Genomic DNA, 24,427 nt, shown 5'->3' on the forward strand with positions numbered 1-24,427 from the left:
ATGTAAAGGAAATGCCTACTGTAAACACAACACACTTTCACCGATATACTACATACAATAATTAAACAATAATGTATGCCCTCCCAGCCCATAATGGACGAAATTGGTAATGCTATAATATAATAATGAATAATGTTGGGTTCTTATATCGCGCTTTCCCACACCGTGTCAAATAAAAGTGCTTTACAATTATTACCCCTGGCTCGGATCAGAACAGCACAACGGCCCTTTTAGTCTTTCTCAACTCCCCCGGAGAACATGCAATCCATTGCAACCATTTCAGCGCATAGGATTAAAGCCTTCACATTGCAACCTACATCCTACCAGGTCCCCAATTATACAGCTGGGTTGACTGAGGCACAGTCGTGGTTGAAATCTTGCCCAAGGACTGTAGCCACGCAAACAGAAAATAATAGCGCAAATATTGCGTTGCCACACAACTTCATGTTCAGGGCGATGATAGATATATAATTTTTTGAAGATTTAAAGTTGTAACCAAAACAAAATTTTCATACCTAATTTCCATCATCATAATCCAGCCATCCTATGTTGGAAGTGTACAAGGCAAGTATAGCAACATCCTAATCAAACTTTAAAGGGATGTGTCTACAAGGTTTTGTACTTCTTTATTTTTTTAAATCAATTTGGAACCAAGTCATACCAATGTAACATGTTTAACTTTCTTGGTTGTCTTATTGTAATATTTTAAACACAAGCTACATTCAGTTTATATGGGTAGGTGATGAAACAGCTGTCTTACAACATATTACATAATCAAGTCATAAACCAAACTGGCCATGCTACAGGCTTTACCACCAGAGGAAATAGTAAAGTAAACATTATAGTTAATTAACAATGTACTGTTCTCACTGTGTCAGCTATTAATGAGGACAAATCTACACATTCTCAACAAAGTTAAGCTCAATCTACTGGGTAATGTCAGAGTTGAAGATTTTTGAGGAAAAGCAATGATATAGAATAACACTTCTAGAAACATCTCACCAAGTTTCAAACCCATTCACTTAGTACTTTTTGAGATATAAGTTTTTGACCAAAATTCACATTTTTACACCTTAATTCCATATCACTCATGGAATCATGGTATGCGTAACATATCTTCGTCCATACATCCCTAAATGCATTTCCATTAAATTTCAGCCCAATCTGCTCAGTGGTTTTGGAATTATAGATTTTTAACCAAAAAGACACATTTTTAGCCCTAATTTGCATATCACTGATGGAATCATCCCGTCATGGACAAATCTTACTTTACATCCCCTTAAGAATGTTCCCACCAAATTTCGCACCAATCTGCCCAGTAGTTTCTGAGTTTAAGTTTTTTGACCAAAAATCACATTTTTTGACCCAAATCACACATCTGTGATGCGATCATTTTGATTTGAACAATTTCCCAACTAGACACCCAAGGTAATGGACCCACCAAATATCATGGCAATCGGTTCAGCAGTTTTTGAGTTTAAGTTGTTTACACACATACACACACAGACAGACAGACGCCGGGCGATCCCTATAGCACTACTGAACCTCAGTTCAGTTGTGCTAAAAACAGCAGGCAGAGACAGGGCTCGAACCTGCAACCTGTAGATTCCAAGCTGGTCACGCTAACCATTCACCCATCATGACTCCACACACAACCATCCTGAATACAAATAGAATATGTACACCATGTAAAAATTCACCATTTAATAATTGTCAAACTTTATTTATCTTTTTTTCAATGGCACTTTTAAATTGTGGAAGATTGTTTGCCCTTATGAAAGCCCACCGTCTGTTTATTGTATAAATATCACATTGTACAACCAAAGTGTATAATATTCACATATTCCCAATTACATTTACTGCCCAAGGAATTCTTTACATTAAATTTGCTTTGCACCCATGCAGAGACGTTACGCATTCTCCTGTATCTTGAAAAAATTGAAACGACAGATTCTGAGTTTACACTGACAGCTAGCAATGATAATGCAAATATTGTCTCACATTATCACAACGTGTACATGATTATTTTCAAATGAAAAAAAGTAGTGTATGCAACTGTAGGTATGCCAGTATTTGAAACTTACAATTATTAAAATACCTTGTTTTTTTTTATCCCTGACTGACTTCCAAAATACAACTACATTAGATGTTATTCTCCACTATTTTCTTCATTCAGCCAAATCAAGAAAAAGATTGGAGAATAACATAATTATACCATTGCCCGTAATATTTTTTTTAAATCAGGGAAAGTAATGGCAATTTTTGAATATTTTGACTCGTATTTCGAACACAGCAGAACCAATGACGTAGAGAGCATATATTCCATATTCTTTGTTGAACCTGGCTCGTGCATGGTGTAATCAGGATTATACAGTTCTCAGAAAGAACTTGCTGGAACACCGATCTGTATCTCCTAAAAAGTACCTTGATATTAAAATGGAGTAAAATACAGGATACATATCTTTTTAATTGATATTAAAACAACTAGAAGAAGTGAACGAATAAAAAAAAAAGACTTCACAAATATCCTGAAGTGTTTGTGCGGTAATTGCTAAAAGCAAATGATACACTAGAGATCTTGTCAGAGCAAATCGTTCTGATACAAATCAATAATTTGAATCGGATAAAGATTTAGTTCTTTATGTTTATTTAAAATGACATCCTTGAGGTGATAGGATCACAGTTCATTACAACAGATGCATTTGATTGAAACCAAAATCACACAAATTGACAATTCTCTGGAGACGATGAAGAACTTGTTGATTCAATAGTTCAGTGTTTCCCCAAGTCTTCACAGTTTCGTTGTTATCTACTCAGTTCTTCCCTCCTGGTTGCAAAATTCTAAGAAATGTCTATTATCAAGAAATGCAGCATAAATGTTGTATTAACAATTCTATTTCTTTTCTTCAATTTAACGTTGCGGTATGAAAAGAGAAAAATACGTTACCTAGGAGTTTAAGACATGGAATCTCTGACAGACATTTGATACAAATTGTTGGTCTTATTGTTACCATGGAAACAGAAAAAATGTCATGCAAGTTCAGAAGATGTATTTCAGTACGTCTATGGATAGTGTAACCAGAAATGTTTTTTGTTATGTATCACCTTTCATTGTTTACTTCATCCATCCCTACAACCCTAGAAAATGAGCTAACCCATCCCATTATGTAACACAAGGACCGTACCAAGTTCTCTAAGGTAGCAGGTAAGGGTCGGGTCCATTTTGTTTACTGTTGTTTTTGAAGGGATTTGTAGTAGTCGCATAGTACATCCCAGGCTTTGGGTGCCATGAAACCATCTGGTGGCATTTCTCCAGTACGAGCCATTCTACGCATACGGGTACCAGATATGAATTCAAAGTCTTCTTTACGTTCTGGATCGTAGAAATCCATTTTACCCTTCTTCTTGTTATACGCTGCGACTCGGAATGGGATGATTTCAAGTTGTGTAAGACCTGGAGCCATGGTAAGAACCTGATGTAGGGAAAGGAGAGAAATGTTTTAATGGTAGCAATTATCATACAGTATGTGATTATCTCTAGTTGGCATAATATAATAACGCTTTAGTAAAGCACTTTCTCTATGTGCTACATTCGTTTACAGCATTCATATCAAGTGTAAAAATATACTGTTTCATTTGCTAATACAACGAGTAACACTGGAGTAAACACTTTCTCTATGTGCTACAATCATTTATAGCATTCATATCAAGTGTAAAAGTATATTGTTTCATTTGCTAATACAACGAGTAACACTGAAATAAAGAATTTCTCTATGTGCTACATTCGTTTATAGCATTCATATCAAGTGTAAAGTTCACTGTTTCAATTGGTTTATTTACAAGCCTAGCATGTGGTATTTGTGGTCAATTAGCAAATGAAACGTTATACTTTTACACTTGATATGGATGCTACAAATGATTGTGGTACATACAGAAAACACTTTACTTTGGTGTCATGGGTTGTAATCTTGAGCTATATTGATAGAATAAACCTAAAATGGTCAGGGTAACTATGACTAGATTATTTGTGGTTACAAACAATGTAACAATTTATTTCCCATGATGCAATATTCAAGATGGCAGGTTTACATCGAGATGACACACTGATGGCAACTTACTCTTCTTCCATGTGAGTGATCATAGAGATCTTTGGTACCATCTGGATGTGGCATGCCAGCAGGATCACGTCCTACTATGTAGAAGTTAGCACCAGCAGACATTCTTGCTTTACAATGCCATTGTACCTGTAAGATGTCAAACAACGACAATAAATATACATTTATCTTTCTAACAGTAACAGAAATTGCATCAAGTAATCAGAATTATTTCATCAATTTTATGGTTGGTATCAGTCAGTAGACTAAAACTTACCTCTGTGGGTCCTGCGTAGTGCATGGGTGATGGGAAGATAGCTATGACTGTTGAATCTTTGTCTAACACACCTTCCTGTAAGACAGCGTGATGCTGCTTCATACGATAGTCTAGCGGTACATCATCTTCTTTGGTCCAACCACCTGAAACAATGTTAAAAGTGGTTAGAGGTATGGTCATGAGTGAATACAACCAAAATATTTAGATTCTTCCATTTGAGTGTGACAATGTTTGATGGTTACAAGGTTACTTTTAACAAGTTGAAATGTCACAAGACTCTTATATTCCAATGTATTTAAAATATATCAGGTTTTTTATTTCAGACTTACCAAGTGGGTGAAGCAGAAGTACTGGCTTCTTGTACCCTCTCTCTAGCAGTCTGCGTCTTGTGTCCTGCATCAATAAGGCATGACCATTGTGTACTGGGTTTCTAAGCTGGAATGCAAACACTGCATCTGCTTCCATATCTCTGAACAGAGCCCGGAGTTCATTTGGAGTCTTACGATAGTCATCCATGCCGTCATTCCATCGGATTCTTTCCAGGACTTCCAAATCACCACCCGCAAGCCAATTACCACTCTCCATGACCATCTAATTGAACGAAAAAAGTGGCCAGTCAGATCAAATTCTGGAGACACTTGGCAGACATTATGTATAGACACTATAGACAAATGCCATGCTCCTAGTAAATTTTGACACAGACAAATATTCACAATAATACATCACATCTGCAATCATGTCACCATGGAACTGTCAAGGCTTTCCCAGTCAGTCCACAGTTTATCCCCAACTCACCAAGGCTTGGTAATACACAGCACCTGCATGCTATATCTGTGTGATTTTCCCCAGCTGCTACAGCCATTACTCTTAGAGTGCCAAAAAATGTGTACGTGTCTGGTGAAGACAATTACCTTTATGTATGGATGGCCAGGATTTGCTGTACCCCATGTACGACTACATCTTTCTTCCTTTCTATGCTCATAGAACTCTGGAGAACGTAAAATGGCATAGCGTTTGCCTTCATATTCCAAAGCAAAGGCATCTAGACCATCTAACCTTTCTTTGTCGTCATCATGAACTGGAAGCACTATGGGTAAAGACTGGTTGATCACACCACCTGAAGTAGAAATGAAAAAATTCAGATCTTTATCTTTGTCTTTGAGATTGAGATGGACTTCTTATTAAATAGGGAACTTGCAATCCAGACTGAGGATGCTCAGATGCAAAGGACTGTGGGATTATCTGTGGTTATCATAAATCTAATCTGGAGCTACTGATAAAATAAACCAACTATGCATCAACTATGGGCATAAACTTACCATCTAATTGACAATTGAAGTGAAGTGTTTGCAGATATTCCCTTTCTCTCATAAACCCTGGTAGAGGAGAAGCCCAGCCTTCTGATAGCACCTGAAGCCATTGCATGTCAAGCTGAAATAGAACACAAGTTATGATTGGTTACTACCTGGTAATAGAACACAAGTGATGATTGGTTAGTTGGTAACAGAACACAAGTGATGATTGGTTAGTAGGTAATGCCAAGTGATGATTGGTTATTAGTAGGTAATACAACGCAGGTGATGATTGGTTAGTAGGCAGTGTGCCACCTTATCAACACATTAGCTTACATAGAACACAAATGATTGGTTGGCAAGTTACTAGTATGTAAAGATTTTGTACACATATTTCTGATGCATTGCATTTCATTTCAGTTGACATCAGATAATTTCAAGCAAGATCCAAACTTAACAAAACTTTAGTCACTAAAACAGCTCCTAATACAGAACATGAAAACATTTCTCTGCCTTGTTTCTTTTCTACATTTATCCTAACACTAATCCTTACGTGATGGCTGATTGGTAATTTGGAAATCATATGTCAACTGTTAACCAATCAAAATGTACGATATATTTACCTTGGTCATGTTGAAACTTGGCATACTCTTGGCTTCCTCCATGGCAGCTTCCACAGCATTCTCAGGGACAAATAGTTCCTTGACTGAGTCAACAGCTGAGAGTGGGAGAACACCCTGAAAAACAAACAAAAATTTGATGAGAAAAATGCTCCAATTTCATGAAATTCATGTTTTCATTAATATTCCTATATTGTTTCTAATGTATAAACAACATTTTATACATTCTGCTAGCATTGAACATTTTTTTTTTACTTTTCCACTGATTTGATATCTCTCACCAAATGACTGCTTGCTTTATACCATTTCTTGACATAGCTCTAGACTTTTATACTTTTCACTAAGTTCTTTTTATGGTCTCGTGAGATAACTGCTTATTATCTTCTTGAAGCAGCTCCAACACTTTTACACTTCTCTGTTCAATTATATTCTTCTCTTGATATGACTGCTAAGCCAACTCGACGTGTCACTGATGCACACAATTCCTAGTGACGCACCAAAACTTGGTGTTCCCCTATCTTACTATGTGGTGACTCACAAGCAATGTCACTTTTTATTATTTTGACTCCACAACTAGAGGGCTGTTAACTTACCCTTTCTTGAAGCAGCTCCAAGACAGAATTGACAGACTCATCAATACTGAGTTCTCCTCCCTTGACAACCAACTCTGGATGTTCTGGTTTCTCATAGTCTTGATCAATACCAGTGAAACCTATGGTATCAAAATAGCACATTTTGTTATATACCACTGGTCATACCTTCCACAGTAACAATTCAAATTCAACTTATAGTAGAGATGTTGAAATTGTATATGGTTCCAAGAATCGATACAATAGTACAATATAGTTACTTTGGAATGATAAATTAGAAATTTGCGACATTTCAATCCGTCTACTACTTCCCATAATCACAGTCCAGAGATACATCAACGCTGAAAAATTAAATTATTGCGCGATCAAGGTCCGGAGTAGATGGATCAAAGCGTCACATTCGTTTTCAAAGTAACTATATTGTATTGTCCTATTAGAGGTGTTATCTAAATTTGAAATTTTCAATCATAACCAACAATATTGGAGATGGAGTGATGACAAGTCTTACCTTTGATGATACCAGCTCTGGCTTTCTTATACAGACCCTTGACATCACGTTGTTCACAAACTTCAAGGGGAGTGTCTACAAAGATCTCAAAGAACTGCAGACCAGCATCTTCATGGATCTTGCGGGCAGCATCACGATCCTGGAATATAACACATTGAAACATGTGGTTAAATGAGTGTTGTATGGTGGGTCTGCTTTCTCTCTTTCTCACTGCATCTCGTCTGTTGAACACCTTCGTGTTGGAAATGTCATTAAAACCTACAGATATTGTCTTCAAAGAGAATCTAAATACTTGTAATGGGCACTCTATCAACCGACTGATTAAACTTGGAGCACCCTTCTTGATTACTATGCCTCGTTCAAGGATTATCTCCAATTGCACAAATTACAAAATATTTTCATGGATTTGGAAAGTAGGGAAGGGAACTTGGATTGATATAGTGTTACTTGCAATGGTTTACGAGCTGATTTCTTTGATGACAGGGTTGGGGAAGGGGAGAGGTTAGTGTGCCATTTCGAAAAGTTTCCTTTTGAGTACTGATCTGAGAAAAGAATGTCCATAAAATTCTTGGCTTTGAGTATTACTAGATAGCACCAAATGTATCATATAGCAAAGAAAGATCTAAATTTGACACATATTTGGGCACCAATGTTTATCTTAGTATCAAACATCTGATGAAGGGTGCATAAAATATCCTTTGCGGTGTTCATTTGATGTCTGTATGGTGGCATGTGTAGTTCATTTAACTTAGACAAAATGTAGCAAGAAACTACTCATTCAATCTTGCTATCTTAAAGTGTAGCATGTCCAGTTTGTTATTGATTCCTGCGAAAGTTGTAAGTAGAAAAGTTGAACGGTATTGTGAAATTCACTGAATGCTGAAATCTTACCTCTTTGAATGGACTGATGAAGGCAGTCAGACATACAATACCACCATCAGCGAACAGCTTAGCCACTTCACTGACACGACGAATGTTCTCTTCACGATCTGTGTGTGAGAAACCGAGGTTCTTATTGAGACCATGACGAAGGTTATCACCATCCAAGGCATAAGCTGGAATACCCTTAGAACACAGGTAGTCTTCTAGAGCAAAGCTGACAGTGGTCTTGCCGGCACCAGATAAACCTAGAATACAAACGACAACACAGCATTAGAAGTCTGTCCTACATATTCCATAGCCATCAGGTTTTTTGTGAGTATTCAAAATGTTGCTAACAGAAATTGATAAGCAAGCAAAGTCTTGTCTTGATAAATCATTGTTTTGGTAGCTGAAATGTACAAGAACTAGGACTTTATTCAATTTAGGTCTGTACCAGAACACATTTTTAGTTGTATCAGCAGAGAAAAAATATACTTTGGCTTGTGAGAATGGGAAGGATAAGATTATCTGAAAGTCCAATTAATATATGCCTCAGAGAGAGTACCTAGATGAGTGTGTGTGAAAGCATGTGTTATGTGTGTGAGTGCGTGTGCAAGTCTGTGTGTGTGTGTGTGTGTGTGTGTGTGTGTGTGTGTGTGTGTGTGTGTGTGTGTGTGTGTCCTGTGTGAGTACATTTGTATGTGTGTGATAAGCAGTTTTCAAAGCTTATTCATTGTGTTAGTTTTATTTGTTATTTTTCAATCAAAAAGTGGTAGTGATTTGAATTTATATTAAAATGCGATAACACAAATCAGCTTTCAGGTTTATATATTTATCATATCATATCATGTGAGGGCGCCCATCATGTTATACCTTACAGAGTGGTACAACCTTCTCTTGACTCATTTGACATCATCAACTTTTCTACTGTCTTTTGTATAGGCCACTACGAATTACAGTGTCACATCACTGACATACACATCAATCATACAACAGCTACAAGCTTGGCGAGAATTTGTTGAAAAACTATTCCTTTTCTATGTACTTTTCATATTTACTGAATGTCGATATACATTTTGACAAACTACACCTTATGTCAACTGTCAAGACTTCTTTCATGATTTATTGTATGTTTTTTAATAAAAATATTTCATTTTTTATCTCATCTTTTCAAGTCCATTTAAAAATATTCCAAAATGATTTACTGTGTGTTTTTAATAAAAATATTTCATCTTTTATTACATCTTTTTCATTAATTTGAAAATACTCCAAAATGATTCACCGTGTGTTTTATAATAAAATGTTCCATCTTTTATTTTCAGGTTGTGTAGTACCTATTTATACTCTACACCTACTTCCCGGCTTTTCAAAATTGATTCATTTTGTCATTATGTTCACTTCCAAATATTAACGTGGGAATTTCCTATGAAATATGTACCAGCATATGTGTGAGTTGGCAGGTTTTAGTTGTAACATCTGTGACATTACAAATATGTATCTTTATTGTACTATTCATACACCATGTCCACAGATTTTACATGTCATCAGACACGTTTACATTTTCGTAGAACAGTAATCTTTCAAAAAATATTATTTCAGATAACATCCATTAGATATTAAATTTAAAGTAACTTCATTTTTCTCAAACTAAATCCAGACCAGACAATTTTATTTGTGGTAATAGGATATATTTTTAAGGATTTATGGTCTGATCAGAATTTGCAAGAATAAATAATTCCCCATTATGAATATTCATAATTAGTATCAACATGACTAATCAAATAACACAAGTTTGCAAATATAGAATTTTTTTTAGTTTCTTTTCTTCTAAATATTTAGAATGTTGCCGTTGTATTAGTGATAGTGGGGTGGAAATTTAATATTTTGATTTAGCTCATAAGTGATTTTAACCCATATCAACATCCATCTATTTTTTTTTTAATTTACTACACTTATAACCATTTACACTTTCACAGTTTACACTTGGTCCAGTGTACCCTCTAAGCCAATTACACTGATGCACACAATTTCTAGTGGCACATCAAAATTTGGTGTTCCCTATCTCTTACTATGTGGTGGACTCCCAAGAAATCACAGTTTTTATCAGCTGACTCATAACAAAATGTGGCTATCAGCAGAGGGCACACTGTACTTCTCTCAGCTTTTAAATTCTAGTATTATTTCTCAGTACTTTCCAAATTTAGAAATATCACTAATATAAAGTTTAAGTGTGATTTTAAAAACTTTTGAACATTCCTGGCACTAATGATATGGAGTTATGACCCCTATTTTTCTCCGAACAAGTTGACATTCTGACCTCTACAGAGATATCATATTCCTTTACATTACTTTGTTGTATATATTAACAACTGCTATCTAGCTAATTCTGTTTATGTTGGTGGCGCTTTTGTTTCATTTAACTAAAGCAACAAGTTTACTGGTGATGCCACATGGACAAGCCACATGATTCTACATTTTATGAAGACCTATCAAATGTTAAAAAGCCTTGAAAATTGGTTTTAAGTTCAACATATACTATAAGTAACACATGGTTTATCCTACAGAGTTTATGACAATTTCTATGTTTCTATCATATTTATCATTAAAAGCATGTACAAGGTTGTAGGTAGAAGACCCTAAATTAACGTTACTAATTCTGCAAAACGTAACTGATCCAGTTCAGTACCTACAAAATACACCATGTGCTAGTACTTACACATACAAAGTATAAAGTAAAGTGACTGGACATGTTAAAAAGGGCAAGACATGGTAAAACTTCACTCCTGATAAAACACTCTCTACCTCTCATTCCCCCCACCCCTCTCATCAACCGATACAATTTTGGCCATCATTTATAAGTTTCCACTCCCACCTCCATGTACACACACAAAATATTTCATTCAATATTAAATTATTGAAGTTACCAGGTCAGAAAATTTACAAAAATCCCAAAAGAGTTCATTGTCCATTTCCAAATTCTATCATGGTTCATTCCCATCATGTTCTGTAGTGTCGGTGGGTGATACCACTGCACAGAAAGGGTGTTAATGCCCCTCATATTCTGTAGCGTGGGTTGTACCACTAGAGATGTACGAGCTTCTTACCTGTGAACCAGATGGTACAGCCACGAAAGCCACCTCGTTGACCCATGACCTGACCTCTTTTGGCACGTGATACATGGTGAGACTGTTTGAATACATTAGTAGCGACCTGTAAAACGATAAGGAAATGTACAACAAAGTTATAAATGATGTGTCAATATACTATCTACAAACTGATAATAGAACTATATGTGTGAGCTTCTCTGTGATTTTTCACTTTAAAACGTACTGTATAGTGAAATGGACAAATTCTACCAAAAATCTATTTAAATCTGCTGGGGAAAGGGTCAACAGCATATACACGTAGTAATTCAGCACACACTGACAGGCAGTTTTAATGAGTTACTTTGTTGAGTTACTTCAAACTCAATCTAGAGTCTTAAACTTAAAGTAAGTAATGTGAGATGTGATAACAACATCACATTTACAAATTGGAATATCGATGCTTCAATATTACTACTGCTGTTCATGGCAAGAACGGAATGACATTCTGAAGAAAACCATTTGACTATATGGTTGAGTAAGAGAGAGTGAGAGATCATAGACAAACCCACAAATATTGTTCTACATGTCTGAACATGCAGGTTGGAAGGAAACATATTAAAACACATAAATATTCAAAATTATGCCAACAACAATGAAAACAATTGAGAGAAGTCCTCATTCCTGGTGTTTTTATTAGCCTGCATACAATCTATCATTAACTCGTGTTTCATTTCTACTGGTATATGTAGCCAAGGGGAACAAATGCACTTTAACATTACGTACATTATATCAACCCTTTTGGCATGGAAACACATTAAATGTACATTTCTTCACTGATTCTTGATTTACTATCCTTCCATGGAAACCATAACAACTGGTATACACTCTCCCTACAAACGTCATACATCAGGCTGCCATATTGTTTTGGAGAGAAGTAATGCTTCATGTGCAATACCATGGATGTGATGAAGAAATTATTTGTACTTTCTGCGCTACTATTGCTACATTGTATCCATGTATATTATCTCATGGACAAGTACTTGAAACCCTTCTACATACTTAGGGGTACATTCTAGTTCTACTAAGTATGCGAGACCTAGATACATTGCCACAAGTATTTGGCTCCAGCACAAAAATTGCAGTATTACAAGATTTCAGTGAGATCCCATCATGGTACATTCGTAACCATGGTAACATTATTAAAGCAATGTGATTTAAATTTGGTGATAACACTGAAGTCCAGGTACACCAATCTGACAGCATACAGGTGACAGATGATGACATCGAGCTAACAATCTGTTGTGGCATTGCTATCAATCCTATCAAACTATTGCTAATACTGTGACAGTACATATACGTGGCACTTTGGCAGTGAAATTTAGACCCAAGATTAAGCCTGGATAGAGCACTTTTAGAGGTGACCTTTTTTCAAAACTGGCAAACATGCATGACTTCACCTTTTCTCTCCCATTCCATTCCAACTTACCCCCCGGGGGGCGGGGCGGGGGGGGGGGGGGGGTATTCGCACCTTTGGTGACAAATTTGCATCTGCTAATTTAGATATCACCCCATAATGCATTGTTACGTTAACTGCACATGTGTAACACTGCATTCATCGTTCAACATTGGTCTAAAATGGAGTCTTCTAAAAAGTTCAAGTCTAAAACAGGGTATTGGTTTTGGGTCAAAACTAGTCTAAAATGGGGTCTGGGGTTGATAGCATTGGCCACACCCCTACCAGACCGGGCCAGTGCTACCCCCACCTACCAGACCTGGCCAGTGGTACCCCCACCTCCACCCCCACCCCTAACACAGGTCAGCTGAACAAAGAAATGTTACGGTTGGGAAAGTTCAATAAATTTTGTTCTCTTTTTCAAATGTAAATGAAGCTGCCTAGACTATTTATGAAAGAGCAGATCCAACAGATCAAGGATCAACATTTCTTTCAAGACATAATTATTGTTTACAAGAAATTTATAGGTGGCTGTATTGGGCCACCGTATCCATCTATAACTCACTCATAAAATTGATGCGACTTCAGCCTAGATAATTATAGGTTATAAACTGCAGTTGGTAGAGAGTTGGATACATAAAGGTTATGTGAAGCTGTACGACCGATTTTGTTACCATTACTATGACAGTCTCAATATTGTCTATTTCCTCTACATAGTACATTAACCTACGCTACATTGTATAGACATCACATAACACACAAACTAATACATGTACTTCTAAGTTCTATCCTTCAATTCTTCCATGGGAACGGATTGAAAATACATGTTATCCAGTTTACATCTCTAGTTTTATGCAAAATTATCAAACCATGGTACAGCCCTCCTTCTCTGTGTAGGCTGAATATAAGGCCTGTTATGTGGAGAGAGTTATGGGAGCAGGCAACACACATCAATGGTTGGATCTTCGGTGAACAGGTGTCTATGTGTCCAAGTTAATTATAAAATAGATTGGGTTTGATAAAAGTGCAAGTCTGGTTGTAAAATAGGGCAACCATACGTACATGGTTAGTGCTGGTAATCTTGACAGTCATTGCTTTGAAGGGCAACAAAGTAAAAGTGTATGGATTGTTTCCCTTAGACAGCAACACAGCAACGCAACATTACAAAGTAGATGGAGTAAAATGCATCAAGACTGTGGGTCATCTAAGGTCACATATTTCACAGAGTCTGAGAGATAATAAGATGTCTTTTGACAGACAAACCATTCATTTTAAAACTATACACATGGTCTAACAATTTGCCAAGTGTGACTAGCCTGTACTGGCTATACCCTTGCTTAATCTCGTGTATCAAAGCAAGCCCTGTGGTACTGTCAAGTTATGAGATACTTCATATTAAAGACTGTTATATGAGCTCCTAGAATGATTCTACACTTGTCAAACTTTATATATTTGATTTCTCCCTGCTAGCTGTACTATAATGTAAGGCAAAGGTTAAAAGTTAGCTATGTGCCAATATGGTTAAAAAAAAAACTAACGTTTTGGCCTGTGACCACATATCAGTACTAACTCAAAGAAGTACCCTGGGCAATGAAATGAAACTTCGTCCACTTCTGGAAATGCACTTTACTTGTACTATAACCTGGCAGGGGTGCAACTCCAGACTTAAAAAGTTCTACTTTGACAAGAACATAAAAGCCCAAGGTACTTTGTTGACAGAGACGGCTGATTGTATTGGTAAAGAAAAGCATGCCATAGGAGAGATTTAAATTAAGGAGCCCTGAACCAAAACTCTACTAGGTCAGGGTACGCATATCACTTGAATGACCTTGGAACATTATACCCTACCATATTTAGACTTTACTGGGGTTCTTACTTTGTTTGACTCCACTTTTGATGGACTACATTGATAATCTAGTCAAAAGGACAATTTTGTTGGTGTTAAGTATGATAACGTATTAATTTGTTAGCCAGTTTGAAATACACAAGAACAGTATCCTCAATCCTACCCAACCTGAACCCCAAATATGATTTTCGGGACGTTACAGTTTACCGACTTTCTGGCATGTAAATTCCCTAAAGGCATTTTTTCTTCCATGTTTGTTAATCAAGTTGTTTGATGTTTACACTTTTATATTCAGACCCATTCTCGCAAACCAGAGCTACTATTTCTTGGTGGTATGTTTCAGATGGCATCATGAAAAGGACTACGGTTTACGACGGCGATTCAAACCTCGCTCAAGCCAGGAAAGGGAAACATACTTAGAAACTATACCAGTGTCTCCTGACTAAAGTGTCAATCACAGACCTTGGACCATGACATGATAAAACTGTCTTTCTTTAAAATATAAATCTATGATTCCTAATCTAATCTATTATGAGAGATTGCCTGGTTTTCTGATTAGTATCCTCTGAGTCATAGTATTAGTAAGGGCTACACCACTGTACCTCTACAATACCCACTCGTGGCTTTGAAAGCATACAATGACAGAATTCTACAATGATCAGAAAAAAACTTATTACAATAAATTTATGCTAGTATAACTCTCTTTGAAAGGAATTTTTCAATGTCAAGCTTACTTAGTGTATGGAAAATAATGTATATATGGATATTGGAAATTAAATTCGTGCTGAGCTGAAGTCTGTCGAGAGCTTCTCACCCAATCCTGTAAACCTAAATTTGACCAATCATACATGTAAATGTAATCTCTTGCCTACTGATAAATGCAACTCGGAAAACCTTTCCAGAACATGATCAACTATGAACATCAAAGGTCATCTTGACATAAGGACAGCAAATACATAGTGATATGATGATATTTGTAAAACCACATATTATCTGGCTTGCCTACTTATTGAATAACCAAGATTTGAACAATGATAAGTATACAATGAATAGATGCCTGGAAATCAGATAAAGCCACTAGGAAATGAAGCCAATAGGATGGAAACTTTGTCTGTAGATCAATAGGGCTGCAGGACCTCAAAGTATTCATATCTACTGGACGCTCAGCAAAACTCTTTCCAAATACAGACAACCATAAGCCATTGATCAAACAGAACTCCAGTTTTCTATACTTTTGAACACAATTCAAGTGCAAACAGACTTATTTCAGCTTTTTTGGAATTTGAAATTTTTCCTGTTGGAATTATATTTTTGGGGGGGGATACGGAAAATCTTTTACAGAAGGAATCCAATTAAACAAATCACAATCAAGGGTTTGGAAGACTTGACGAAAAAAGATATCCCGGTGCGCATTTGTCTAGTTCAAAAAATTATGGGGGGCTGTCAGATTGAAAATGTTTTGAAGTCTAACTAACAATGCAAGTTGCTGGCAGACCCTCACTTTTACATTTGACACTATAAATTTTAAGTACCATGCCCTCGAAAATCAACTAAGAGTATTAAAATGTTCAGTCATGCAAAGATTGACTAACAATGGCAGGCAATTGTTTCCTTTCAACTACAAGAATGCAAACCTCACTTTATCTGTGCACACCCAACATGAAACACTATCATGTGTCATGGTAAAACTCGACCACAATTGCTGATTTAAATGTCACATTTGCATCAACTCAAAATGACTGCAGATATGAACTGTCATACACAACTTTTAATGGCAAACAATTTAAAGTCACAGCAAAGGTAGTCCTTGTTACACGTAACGTCCAAACAAACCTCCGGAGGAAGTCTTTATAAAGCCATACACTACCAAAATCAAAATATTGTTTTAAGTTATTTATAGTTGTAGTGTTTGTAATTTCACTCCATCTGTTCTATCAAACGACACAGAAACACGCTTTTTTTCAGTGCTAGTTCATGCTAGGTGACACATCAGCAAGTCCTAGTTCCGTAAACTGTACACTATGCATGTATGTTGCTGCCATTGTAAATGTTTATGAGGACACACACCAGATATATAAATATATGAAACTTTATACATTTTTCATATTTCTGCCAGCACTACAAAAAATTTGAGAGGACTATCCAGACACTCCTGTACACATTGGTCCAGTTCTCAGGTCAAATCAGTATGTTCTCATTACCTGTCTCGGAGCACCAGATTACAACTGATGGAAAAATCCATGCATGCTAAATGATCATGTGAATTCACGTGTTGTCACTGTCAACATGCACGAAGTACAGAGCTAGAGGTGTGTAAATGTGTACTTGGAAAATAACCAATTACCTTTGGACGCAGTCCGTATGGGTCAGCTCTCTTTGATGTTGGACTTATACACTCTGCATCAGTCATGATTGTCAAAAAAAAAATTTCACACACACAAATACTATGAGAAAATGTCACTGGAAAGGCTTCAGGTTGAATGGAGCACCAATGCAACTTGTCTATGTTAAATAGCTTTGGCTACGTGGACAGAATTTGCATAATAAAGGGCGTACCATGCTGGTTTTATGTCATCACATATGGGACATTAGAATTCTACTCAAGGGGTGATAGCATCTGTTAAAGGGGTGACTGATGAGGTGTTTGATCACTATCAAACATAACTAAATCCTACATGGGTCAAATTAATTAGATGAAATGTTCTCAAGTGTTCTTAATTGAGTTTTAATAAGTAGCGGTTTATTTATTTAATTACAAATAAAACTGAATTCATGAATGAATAATGCTGTTCTATCTCTCCCACTAGGGAGTCAACACTTTTAATTAACACTTTCTGATAAACCTGATGAAATTTAAGATAATTTTTTCTGAGACCCAATTATAACAAAACTAATTTTACAAACAAAAGGTACTTATAACATCAACTCCTACCCTTCAGAACATTTGTCCCTGCTTTAGTAAGCCGATAAATGATGTTCAAAGGCATAAGCCAACAGTAGCTGCAGGAATAACAAGTTTTCAATACACACAATTTTATTTTGCCAACTACAACCCTAAGAAGGATATGACGAAAATACATAATCCGATCACAGCTGACACACGTTGCATTATTACGGAGGAAATCTGTCACTTTGATGCTATCATCCTGAATCACAGATCTAACTAAGGCAAACAAATATACCAGAATAGACTTTTAAAGTCTTTTTGATAAAAAAAAATCCATGATGTCATATTCTATGATATTCTTGGTCATAGGATTTTGACCTGGAATATAAAAATTATCTATTCAATATGTACGGTAAATTTAATCTGTAGTATATATATGGTTCAAAAACAGTTAAAAGTTACGATTACTTTCTTATCTAAGTTCACTATTTTTTTTTGACAACTATACTTTCAAACAGGTAATTATCAGTATATTTCTTCCCAGGGCACGTTTGAACATCGTATTCTTATCCCATTGCAATTTTGTCATATCTCTTCCTTTTCTCGAATTTTTACTAAACCAACTGGGGACAGACAGAAAGCAAAGCAGTTTCATTTTGGAATATTTTTTTTACAGAAATCGAGCTAGTAAACTAACTATGTACAATGTACAGCCTATGGGTACTTTTTAAGTTATATCTATTTATATCCATGGTAACAAATCATCTTAAACATGTTAATTCACTTTTACTACTTTCCCCACACACAGCTGTGTGGCATGACATGACATTTCAGATAACCATGAATACATTAGGACTGTCATCTCTGTGGGTGCCACATCAGCACTTCCAACTCAATTGGTCTACAGTACTGAATAAACAATATATTACTATTGTTATAACTAACTGCATTATTAACTGTACAAAGGCAAATATGAAGCATGTTGTATTTTGTCATACCAATCCATGTAATACTTCCCAGAATTTCCGGTATTTCATTGAAATAATTTGAATATATATGAATACAAAATTCCATTATTTCAGGTAATTAAATATGTTTTGTTCACATCTATGCTTGTCTTACAATAGTAGAAATAACTCTTTCAAGACCGTTCTTTTCACTGTCATTTCCGTAAATGTTGATATCTCATTAAACATTCGACTATATTGATGACTGTACTCCAAATGCCATACTAATACCCCTTTCTGTATCTACACTTATAGAACTTTTGAGCCAATCATCCCATCTAGATAAAATAGTATTCACTACCCGCTATTACTACTTAAAGCAAGCTTTGGTCCAATCACCCCTATAAATGTAATGGTATATGCTATTTCATCTTCACTTCTGACCAATCCTTGTTTGACTTGTAGTGTCATGGTATATCGCTCTATGGTTGACCTAAGTCAGGTACAGTGTAATAATTTGTCAGAGTCCGGCCAGGGTACTCAGTCTGGCCAGGGTACTCATACCAAGAAGAAAGGAGTCCATCCCACACACAAAACACCGACACAGGTACAGTCTTACAAGTGGGTCAGTGCAATGGTACATCAAGGTTTTTATCTTTTAATGTGTATATTTCATCACCTTGTTAATACCAAAATATGGATATTTGCTTGACTTTAACCATTCAGAGATCACCTTCATCATGGACTTTGTGATATTGAAATTCAACTTGTCAAAGCTTACTAAGGACAAAGCGTTTTATTTTAAAATTTTCATATCCATGGTGGAGGGTCTATGTGTAGATAGGCAATGCTCATATGCAAATTAAATACTTTCAGTTTCAGAAAAGTTGCCCAAAACTTTGGAACAACTGGTTAAATAATGAACATTTCCAAAATTCTCCATTTCAAGATGACTTTGGGTCTTGTTTTGAAAGTGAACAGGTTGTTCAACAAATTGGTAAAGTTGTTAGGAAGCTTGAATATACCTTAAAGTTTGATGTATCAGTATTCTATTGAATAAAAGAAAAATTTTTTGTTGAGGTTCAAATGATAAATAGCTTTCCTAAAGAGTGCCACAGTAAAAAATAGAAAACAGCAAATCTTGCTAGATCAAGTATCAGTAACGCATCAAACTGGCTTCTATTTCAGCATCATAGATCACTATATATATATAAGATATGCCTGAGGCAACATTACCACCCAATCAATAGTTAAGCACACTGACAGAATTTTGAATATGTGTACTATTTTTGTAAAGAGTGAGTCACTTTTCAAACGCAGACAACTATATGTTGATCACAATGAAATGTTTACTGTTGGTAATGTAGACTGACTCAAGAAAACTTATCTACCAACACAAATTGTCTTTTGTTTGAATATGATGAAAACTTGCCCAAAATTGACATTTACATGACCAGACATGACCAATAACAATGACATACACATTCTGTTCTTTGTGTTAGCATAATATAGTTCATCTTAGTCCACTGTTCAAATTTCACACCATATTCTGACAACTTGTAAATTACTAGGCAAAGTGAAAACTGTATGAAAAAGATTTACAATGAACAAAAAGTATACCCTCGAAAATGTCGCTTGTAAACACTGTCACATGACTTGGTTGGTTGGTATGAACAAACAGTACTGTTGTAAAAATGTCGTACCTGACCAGGTCAGAGTATGATTGTGTACTTCAAAACACCAGCCGCATCTTTGTGATAGAGACAAGAGTGTCACAATGACTTCAACTTTATATCTGATGTAGAAAACATTCCTACAGACAGGTATGTCAAAGTGCAATCAAACCAGCAATTTCTTTCAACAGTTTAGTACCGGTACATTGGGACACAACATTGTGGACATAAAAAGGCCTTTGTAGCCACCTCAGCTAACACTTGGTGCACACACCATTCAGTTGTCTACTTTCTAATTACAACTGCAGACATCAGACTTTGGATGTGACTAATTTGCATATTGGTTTGCATATAGTGATCAGCACTTTAAATATACATGTCTTCAACACTGGAACAAACTCTGACATGTTTATTTTAACACATACACCCCTGTACATTGGGGATCACTCTTCATGTGAAAGTATTATTATGATTTTGTCATTCAAAGATTACTAAAGCTCAAGGATGGTAGAACACTTTTGAAGCACGGTAGAAACCTACCAAGCATAGCGGCCTAAATGGCAAGGACTGTGTTTGCACCATACTTTGTCTATAGTGGTGAACACTGAACATGGTTAAAAATTGTAATCGTTGCTTTATCCATAGCATATCCTATGAATTATGGGGATCTGAATATTGTCTGTACAAATAATACATTTGTTGCATTAGTTACATATTTTGACTGCAAGTAAATTTTCATCAGTATAATTTGTTGGATGGGAGACATTGGAGACATTAAAAACATTTAGGTCCAAGTACTTGTGGTATATGTGTTCAGTACATGTACATGGGCAACCTGCCCAACACAAAAACAGGTGGTAAGAAACACATTCACCATGTACATACCATACCAAACTATAGATCACATCATAAGTTTCAATTTATGAATTTAAACTGTACTTTTGCTACATGTTTTATGACTTCACAGTTTGCATGATACGAAAAGGATTTATATGGGTCAGAAGTTTTATGGTTCATTGAAATGTTCATCAATAGGTATGTGCATATAGGGGTGAGAGAACAGGTTGTTGACTGGTGTACCTTTAAATTTACAGCAACACAGAAGATTTACTATCATATCGTGAAATCTAAGTACAGCTCTCGTAAACCTAGGCAGACACCATTAGAGGCACCAAGGTACAACTAACATAACAGACCAAGAAGACCCTGGAGTACATGAAGCCAAGTAACTATAGAACAGTAAAGGTATGTCATACCTTTGACTCGTTTTTTATCTGACAATCGTCTGATCGACACCGTTGAATCAGTTTAGTTGGCAGAAAGGCTGATAGGACTGTTGGCTTGGACAGAAAACTTGAAGTTTGTAGCTGTGAGAGACATCTTTCTTTCTTTGTGAGTTTATAGTGATTTCATACATTTGACATATCATGGCTTTGCGTTTCTCATAACTGTTGCACTTGGTCATGGTTCATCCCTCTCAATGCTTTGCCATTATCCTAGTTTGGTATACTGGTCATGAGCCATTGTAACGCCCCACCACCACCCACCCCCCAAAAAACTTCACACACACCAAACTTTGAAACAAGGTATATAAAGTGATCAAAACATGTCAAAGTATGGGAGTAATATGGTTACCATTTCCCAGCTACATGTAGTTCCCTATTCAATTTCACCAAAACAGGTCATCAAGTGATTTCAAAGACAAGATCTGGAAAACTATTTATTATACCTGTTAGACTCTGGTATGAATGATGTCAATATGAAAAGTTTAAGAGGAACACTCAAAGTTGACAAAATAATTCACTTGTTTGTTGTCCTTGATGGATAACTTATATGTGACTCAATTCATTGTTACATGTTGCAGTTCTAGGATCAAGGTAACAGTAAGAATCCAATAGGGTTGTATAACTTGATGGGGAATACAACAAATGACCCAGGGACTATAGACTAGGAAATCTTTGGTCTGCTTCATTTCCCCTATGGATGGAAACAGACTTGTAATATGTACAATGAATTAGCAATGTATAATACAATTAGGAAATCATCTATCAACTATGCCTTCCTGTAAAAGGGAAATGTTTGTACATATTGATATGTATACATGAAAAGTTCTATCACCTCCTATACATTGTTTTCCTAGGGGTGGGTCATCAGGTTGGGGTGGGGCAACTTAACCTGAATGATCTTGGGCACCAAAGTTGCTTTGCATGGACATGATCATATCTTAAATAAACCATATTTTGATCTCAAACTGCAATTTCAAACAACACCTTCTATTACACAAGGGTGCTGCTTACAGCAGATTTTGTAATGCTATGCATCATCAACACCATCAGTTTGAAATATCTTATTCCAATGAAAAATTCATAACACTAAACAACAAAATAGCTGCATTTTAATTGTCTCATTAACACACAATTACAAACTGGGCCATTTTAATTGCCTTTTAAATTCTGAATATTGAATTGAAAGAAGATTTGGTGATTGGTATTACAGTAGTACTACTAATTAGTAATATTACATGTAATAATAGTAACTACTGTATATAACCTCATACATTGACCTATGTATATTGTATGTGGTGTAGTCTAGGTATGCACTCACAGTCTTGTGTTTCCCTTCATTCTAACCCTTCCTCACCTGCTATTTACAAAGAAATATCTTTGGAGCAGTCTAGACACCCTAGTTTGACTACAATACATCCATTCTTCCATTCAAATGCAATCCAGTATGACTTAAAAACATGTGCACTATGTGTAGTATTATGCTAGGAAAAATTCCATCTTGACCTTTCACCCCATTTCACGTGTTCACACAACTCATTAATATTCATGATTTGGGGAAATTCCCATCATCTTCAAACCTTGCATGGCAAGATGGCATGGAAATAAGGACATTCTAAGTTCTATAATTGTAGTAAAATTGGTGGCACACAATACAGTATGTCACTAGGTGTAAACGTCAATGTAAAATTTATCATTTTAAACAGAAAATTTTGTCACATTTCAAAAATGGTGATTTCTTACTGTTGTCTTTTTAAACCTCAACATTAAGTTTACATATTTTCACAAATCAATCATCACAAAAACAGTTTTGAAATAAAATATTTGCATGCCAAATGTAACATTAAATAGCTTCAAATTTTGTTTTGCCATATGATAAATAAAATTCGAATAAAATAAAAAGAGAGAGGGGATACAACTTTTCCAACAATCTTTTAGATTTGATTCGACTACCTCTTACTATTTAATTACAAATTGTTTAGAAATGCAAATTGTAAAACAAGTGTTTGACATCGTTTGATTATTCGAACTTCCATGATAGCCTTACATTGTATGTGAAATTCAAGTTTTTCCATCTCTAAACTGGGAATATCACTCAGTATAACATGTGCTCTTAACTTTTTATATTTTCATTACACAATGTAAAACTAACCACTAGGCGGCGCAGAGTACAAAACTATTCACACGGCATGTTCACTGACACGTCCTTTTGACCCCCGTACTCTGTCCGAGTGAAGGTTCAAAATGTGAGTGAACGTGTTCGAGCATTACCTCGCCTAAACAGAGCACTCGCCAGGTGATTTAAATTCCAATGCGTTGGCACAAAACAAAACAATGCAACGCGAAGTGACGGTCATTATCTGTTACGTAATATATCACGCATTTTTTGGTGTGAATATCTATAGCTACACTGCATATCTGTCCCAAAACAATACAAAACACGTATTCAGATGCCAATGCCATCAATGGTTTCAATATATTTTCATATCTTTCAGTGTAACAAGAGATATACCATATAAATCCGTGTTAGCGACAGATCGCTAATGTTACTAGCAATGGAAAAGTTACAGCCACGCGACAGCAACGTGTCACCTCGTCACTGCGATCATTTACCCGCTCTGTAAAAAAAGGAAAGCTTTTGGCTCGTCGAGTGCCCTTGCGGCCAAAATTAGATTCATATACAAAGAATCTGGCTTACATGTAACACAATTGTAAGTACAATAAATGTACGGGCTGTGAGGAAAAATCGCCGGCTGTTGCAGAATATATAATGAGAAATGACGCGATCGCCGATAGTGTACAGTGTCGACTACCGTTTGCTGAACATTAATTTTACTGTTCGATTTTTTTCAGTGTTTTTGACGAAAATAGGATATTCACTTACGCATTTTTGGTCTACTCCTGTGTTGACGTCTCCAGACATTTTCTTTTTTCGAAATGATTTTCTTCAAAGGATGTGAATATTCTCCGGACAATGACCCGCAACAAGCTGACGATGTGCGCCTCCTGC

At 36.0% G+C, this 24,427-nt stretch overlaps 1 protein-coding gene across 2 annotated transcripts; it reads right to left on the reverse strand.

Moving 5' to 3' along the window:
* Positions 1–1,702: 1,702 nt before the first annotated feature.
* On the reverse strand, positions 1,703–24,427 carry LOC144451969 (bifunctional 3'-phosphoadenosine 5'-phosphosulfate synthase-like). Of its 2 annotated transcripts, none has more exons than XM_078142909.1 (12): positions 24,302–24,427; positions 11,347–11,452; positions 8,273–8,508; positions 7,382–7,520; positions 6,877–6,995; positions 6,287–6,400; positions 5,691–5,802; positions 5,283–5,488; positions 4,701–4,962; positions 4,372–4,514; positions 4,119–4,244; positions 1,703–3,473 (listed from the first exon to the last, which is right to left on the reverse strand). In XM_078142909.1, the coding sequence occupies exons 1-12, from the start codon at positions 24,338–24,340 to the stop codon at positions 3,228–3,230; spliced, it is 1,848 nt and encodes a 615-aa protein (XP_077999035.1). In that variant the 5' UTR covers positions 24,341–24,427; the 3' UTR covers positions 1,703–3,227. The 2 variants fall into 2 exon arrangements, with proteins under 2 accessions (XP_077999035.1, XP_077999034.1); XM_078142908.1 differs by lacking the exon at positions 24,302–24,427 and adding an exon at positions 16,972–17,113.

This window comes from Glandiceps talaboti, chromosome 22 (assembly GCF_964340395.1).
Source record: "Glandiceps talaboti chromosome 22, keGlaTala1.1, whole genome shotgun sequence".
In the NCBI taxonomy this organism is placed as follows: Eukaryota; Metazoa; Hemichordata; class Enteropneusta; family Spengelidae; genus Glandiceps; species Glandiceps talaboti.

Coding starts and splice junctions, on each gene's coding strand:
- LOC144451969 (XM_078142908.1), bottom strand. CDS start 17,037: ATGACTGATGCAGAGTGTATAAGTCCAACATCAAAGAGAGCTGACCCA. Junction 5,489..5,690: donor CTTCAATTGTCAATTAGATG/GTAAGTTTATGC, acceptor TTTCTACTTCAG/GTGGTGTGATCAACCAGTCT. Junction 4,515..4,700: donor ACTTCTGCTTCACCCACTTG/GTAAGTCTGAAA, acceptor ACATTGTTTCAG/GTGGTTGGACCAAAGAAGAT.